At 34.4% G+C, this 6,298-nt stretch overlaps 1 protein-coding gene across 1 annotated transcript; it reads right to left on the bottom strand.

Moving 5' to 3' along the window:
• Positions 1-1,023: 1,023 nt before the first annotated feature.
• Positions 1,024-1,945, bottom strand: LOC113751907. Its single transcript, XM_027296052.1, has 2 exons — positions 1,868-1,945; positions 1,024-1,452 (listed from the first exon to the last, which is right to left on the bottom strand). Exons 1-2 carry the CDS (start codon positions 1,943-1,945, stop codon positions 1,024-1,026), a joined length of 507 nt encoding a protein of 168 aa, XP_027151853.1.
• Between the last annotated feature and the right edge of the window lie 4,353 nt (positions 1,946-6,298).

Genomic DNA, 6,298 nt, shown 5'->3' with positions numbered 1-6,298 from the left:
TAGTTTTATTAAAACTTCAAGAGAGGAACAAGACAAGCAACTCAAACAAACGATATGAAAGGCTTTCCGTTGATTAATTTATCTGATTATAGATTTTGATTTTGGATAATCGGTTTATTTGTGATATTCTATTTTGGTTTTATATTCATATTATAGATTATTTTTTTAATAGCCAAAAAAGTTAATAGCCATAATCAACCAAAGATCAATTGTTGCTGATTTTAATTATTCTTTATAATCACTTTTCATAATTAAATTTTGAAAAATTTAAAGCAAACGAGAATAAGACCGAAGTGCAAACCCAATATATATATATATATATATATATATATACCACGTGCAAACCTGCATATGTACATAGCCACATCAATTAATACATTTAAAAGACGGAATCCGTAATTTAAGGGGTGTTAAATGACTAAAAAATACAAAAGTTTAAATAAACTACACTAAAAATTAGGTAATTCAGGGGTGAACAGTGCCATTATAATTTATGTAATTCATAAGGTGTCACATAATAGGGAATACTATAAAATTAAGATAATAACAATTCAAAAATAGGTATTGAGAAAAAAACTATTCCCAGCATAGAAATAGAATATCGTTGCAAAAGCAAAAAATTATTTCATAAAAAATTAAAGAAATGAATGATAAACATGAACTACCTCTTTACTGATAGTATAGAAACTAATAAAGTAGATTAATATTTCTTAAGTTGGACCTTATATATGAAATGCGAAACATCTGTTTTTAGGTGTGCCATCCACAATTACATTCCAATTTCAACTTCGCCAACAATATAACAAGTATGGACTAACTTTTATAAATCTGGATTTAGTAGTAATATAATACTGGATGAACCAACAGGAATTAAGCGACAAAGATTGCAACAAGAAAAAAAGCAGACAACTTTCTCACCTGCGAGCTTCGAATTCTAATCATATGAAACCTTTTCAACTTAGTGAATATTCTGCCAGAATAAGAAATCCTTGTCCTTGATGTTGGTTCTCATCCCACTCCGAGCTAGGCATGAGGGTTATTTAAACTTTCGATGAATATATGAGGACAGCTGCCAAGCACTTCGCGGTACTCATAATTGTATTCCATCGTTTGAGGGTTATAACCAAAAATAGTATCATCATCCCTTAGCATCAAGACTTCACCATTTTCCATGAGCATCAATGGTGTCAACTTTGTGCCATAAGGGATGCTGTAGAATTTCAGAATTGATATCTCAAACAAAGGAGTCCAAGATTCTTCATTACCATATTCTTTCATTGCAATCACTTCTACTTGGTTAATGTCCCAACAAGACATACAGAAGCAGTCGTCCAAAACCCCCAAACCAAGTATGTGGCGGCTTCTGTCCTGCAGCATAGGAAGCTCCCTTACTTGATCAGTTTCTGGATCAAAAACAATGATCTTATTAGGTGCAGGGTTGGTACAATAACCCTTATTGGTATTAGCTCTCCAGTGTAAAAAACGAGAAATTTCTAAAATTGTGATGACTTTTAAAAAAATTCTACAAATGAGGTATTTTGTGTATGGCTTTCTGTTTTTGAGGTCTTCGCATTCAGCAAATGCGAGTTGTTTGAGCTCGCATTTGCTAAATGCGAAGTCTAACCGAAATTAAAAAAAAAAAAAAACAGACCTCGCATTTGTGAAATGCGAGGTATATGACCTCGCATTTCACAAATGCGAGGTAAGCAACCGCCCAGCAATGAGCAAAGAAGTTTTGTTGTCTAGTGAACGAGCAAGCTGCAATTTTACACTTCTGATTATTGCTCAAACAATAATCATAAGTAACAAGCCGTGGGTGCTTCATCATGCAAGTGATAAAACTAGTGATCAAGTATTCACTATGTACCATCTTAAGATTCTTTCCAACATTGGCTTCTAGATTTTGCCTAAAAAATTGTTGTTTTTGCTTCAATTGTAATGCCATTTTCCCTTGCTTTATGATTTCACTGCAAATTATGAAATGATTTACAATTTGCAATGCAAATTTCTACAAATTTTACTACTTAAGGCTCTAAATTCAGCACAATTGAAAAAAAAAAGATCCCATAATATTGAGATCAATAGTTGATAATAATTTGGGGCAATAAATCGTAACCAAACTAGCAAGCTTTTTGGTTGGGCCGTATCTTGCATCCGATAAATACGAATTCCTAGAAAATTACATCAAATAATTTTAATATATTTTAAATTACTTTTTTAATTTGTTTATTTGTTAAATTCATTCTTAATAATTTACCATAAACTCTTTGTTATTAAAAAATATATGTAGCTGATGTTGTAAAGTGTATTAATGTAGTAAGTCAACAATTTTTGTAAAGTGTATTAATCTAGTAATTCAATAATTTAAGTATCTATAAACCAATTGAGAATTCGTAGCTGCTCAATTACTTATATTAAAAGTAACATATTATATACCACATAAAAAAGAAAAGTTAGCAATTATTATTTGAAGCGAAATTAAAAATAAGAATGAACAAGAATAGTATTTTATTTTTTTGTTATTGATACTACTAATAATTGATTAATCAATTTCTCAAATTTGCTATTATATATTGGCAAAGTTAAATTTCTTAAATGACATTGGCCCCCGTTGGATTAGCTGTTTTCGGGGTTGTTTTTCAAAAAGTAGTACTGTAGCATTTTGTTTTTAAAAAACAAGCCAGTTTGGATTAATTGTTTTTGGGGTTGTTTTTGAAAAACTATATAAAAAAATTTGCTGTAGGTTTTCTTGGATTATTTTGTTCACGTATTTTTAAAACATATTGTTGCGTATTTCTATAATTTATGATTTTTATATTTATATACATTTATCCATTTATAATACATTTATGAATATTTATAAATAAATATATTTATATATTTATATAAGAATATGTAAATGTATAAATGTATTATATTACATATAATACATAATATAAATATATTTATAAATGTATAATTAATATAAATGTATAAATTATAAATGAATATTATGTAAATGTATAAATTATAATTTATAAATATATTTATAATATTATGTATAAATGTACAATTAATATTATTTATAATTTATAATTTTTATAATTTATAATTTTTATTGTTTAAATATTTATATACCTTTATGCATTTATACCATCAAAACTTAACTAATGAGAGGGATTTATTCATACTCCATTTTATTTTAATAGTGAAAACGCATTTTTACGTGAAAATCGACACTTTTAGGTGAAGATTTCCGGTTACTCAACATTTCACTTATTCAAATTGCTAAGTATACTCTTAATTCCGATACCTTTTTACGCGAATGTCGACATTTGTAGATGCCAACCCCCGATTACTCGGTATGTGAATCATTGGAGTAGAAGATTAATATACATATTTTTTGTCTCTGTCTTTTTTTTTATTTGAAATGATTTCTTTTCCCTGTAACATCATTAAAGGAAGAATTTGGCCTTGTTTTGACTATATCAATCACTTACCGATAAAATTAAGTCAAAATGAGAAATATCATTAACCTTGCAAATTTGTAAGCATAAGTTTTCTTACTTAACCGAATATACTTTCTAAGCATAATAATTCTTTCCAAACAAAATAAGGACTAAACCTTCAAGTACTACATATAGCATTCTATCCAATGGAAGAGTTTGATCACTTAAAATGTGAACATTTTGGCCATTAATATTGGAAAATATTTTTAGAAAAATTTTGACAGAGTTCCCCATAAAAATGGACAAAACTCCCTGCCAACAACCTCAAGACAATATTTCGGAATAAAAGTTTAAGCCATAGACAATCAAATTCATGCATTTCAAGACACAATGACCCACAAAATAAAGTAATCCCTCCCCCACACTTAAAATCTACAATGTCCTCATTGTAGAGGAAGGTAAAAGAAAACGAAACTTCCCACTTGGTAAGTGGTGATGCAGTTTGAAGCCCTTAATCCTCACGACCATCCAAATTGTGTCATGCTTGAAACACCAAGGGTACTAAACAGTATAAGTAGTACAAGAAAATCCAATAAGAAAACTACAAAGTTTGAACCGAACACAATAAAAGAAAAATAAAGCAATAAAAGATGGAATCCTCGAAAGGTCTTCACGACTGCTCAGAACGAGGGTCTACTGCCTCCTCAGCTCCCTGAGATGTACCACTAGGCCCCTCCTGTTGATGAGGGGTTGGAGTAGGTGAGCGGTGAATGTGGAAATGATCTTCCATCGCTCGAAGACGACGATCCTGCCTGTCTAGTCGCTCAGTCATCATCCGCTCGGTCTGGTCAATGCGCTCCATGACACGTGTCTCCATGCAGCAGATGGCATTGAGGATCTCTTGCAACTTGGATCGTGGCGGAGGCGGTGGTCGTGGAGTGGGAGGAGGAAGGGTCAGCTGTGCCTCTGTCTCTTGAGCTTGCTCGTGTGGTTCAGTGTGAGGTGGAAGCTGAGTGGAGGTCGAAGCTTCTCCTGTGTCCCGAACTAGAGCAGCTCCAAAATTCGTAGGAATGCCTAAAGCCTTGAGTATAGAGGCATTGACCTCTTCAGCAGACCGAGTCACGACTGCTCGTTCGGTTCCAAGAGGAACCTTGAGCTTCTCAAAAATGAGGGAGAGTAGACGGGGGAACCCAAAACATGTATCACCGGCCCTCATGCGAGCTGTGGTCCTCATGTAACTGATAATGATGCTGGGCAGAGGAATTCCAGTCATATGATTACCTATACCATGCATCATTTTATCGAGGAAGTATAGGTCACTGTTGCGGAGCTCCCGTTTTCCACTCCGTTTTGGTACCACATTGAAGGCAAAAAGATAGAAAATCAGGTGGTACCTATGCTCGAAGGAATCGGCATATACTGTGAGTTTTTTCGAACTTCCTCGCTCACGGTATTGACCCTTAAGACGTGTCACAGCTTCTCCCACTTGCCATGGGTCACGTGCCTTGAACTCCTTAGTCAATTTGATATCATCTCCTGAGTCTTTGAGTTTGGCCCACCTCGCAACTTTGTCTCGAGTGATCGTCACTCGTTTGCCTCGGACCCAGGATTCGATCAGATTGCCACTATGGCTCTGTTTGTCTTCCACATTGGCATAAAACTCTCGAATCAGGTTAGGATAGTAATGCTTGGGCAGCTTGAGTATGTCCTCCCAACCAAGTCGCTTGAAGGCCATGGAGATCTTGTAATGGTCATCCACCTCCGGCGCCAAGTGCTTCTCAACTATTATTTCTTTGTCTAAACCGGCTTCTGACAGGTGCCGAACCTATGCAATAATAATTACTAAAAAGTCCTAATTACCACCTCAATTAAATAATTATAGAACAAATTCAAGTACTGGAGCAGGGACCCTAGGTGTGCAATGGGTTACTTGATTCACCCTGTTCCCGAAGAGTTTGCTTGATCCGATATACCGGGTTTGTCTATAAAAATACTAATTTTGCGTACAATGGCAAGTAGGGTCGAATCCACAGGGAGCAGGTAGGAAATTATCTCTTTCCAAATCAGAAGAACAAAGTTGGGGGATTTTCACTGGGAGGCAAATAAAAATAAAATAAAATAAAACAAACACAATTCAAAACTAACTCACAAAGCACAATTCACTGAAAATAGCAATTAATAAAAGTTCTACCCAAAGGATCAACTGCGCAGGCACGGTCCAATTAAATGATCATCGATGCAAAGATATTTCATCCATTTATCACTAGATTGGTTATAGCCATCAATAAGCTCTGACAACCAGCTCTTCCTTACTTTTTCGACAGTCAAGGTACGACCATTGACTGCTTCTCTAACCAAATAACAACCCTAGGTACGACCGTAGGAATTTAATTACCCAATTGTATTAAAGCTAGAAGAACCCAACCCTAACCAATAAACACGCTAAGAGGGTTTATTTAAATTAGATCTTGCATTTCCCCATCATAAAGCCAATTATGGTGGTTGCCACGGGGTGTCAACTAAATGAACAATTACGGATTCTATTTAATTAACGTGGCAGTAGGCTATTAAATTGAATCAAATACCCGGCCGTTGATATTCAATTAATCAAATACCCATGAACAGTTAATTCAGGAAATGCACGAATAGTAATAAATTGGAAGAAATAATGAAAGATTGATTAGATCTCACAGGTGTGATGGACCGCGCCCTCGCGTCACCCTTTGGGCAGAGGAGAAAATTAGCCGCTCCTCATCATGTCAAGCTCACGCGATTTAATTGATTTCATCCACGCAAACATCCAAACAATTAATTCCAAGGAGCGGAGCGATGCGAATTAACTAAGGAACAAATGGGAAATTCCCTTGGTT

Source organism: Coffea eugenioides, chromosome 11 (genome assembly GCF_003713205.1).
Source record: "Coffea eugenioides isolate CCC68of chromosome 11, Ceug_1.0, whole genome shotgun sequence".
In the NCBI taxonomy this organism is placed as follows: domain Eukaryota; kingdom Viridiplantae; phylum Streptophyta; class Magnoliopsida; order Gentianales; family Rubiaceae; genus Coffea; species Coffea eugenioides.
This window is presented reverse-complemented; position numbering and strand designations above follow the sequence as displayed.

What these genes read in the sequence shown, in the direction of transcription:
- LOC113751907 (XM_027296052.1), bottom strand. Translation starts at nt 1,945, where the DNA reads ATGGCATTACAATTGAAGCAAAAACAACAATTTTTTAGGCAAAATCTA. An exon ending in TTGGAAAGAATCTTAAGATG is followed by an intron (nt 1,453 to 1,867) that starts GTACATAGTGAA and finishes AATACCAATAAG; the next exon opens with GGTTATTGTACCAACCCTGC.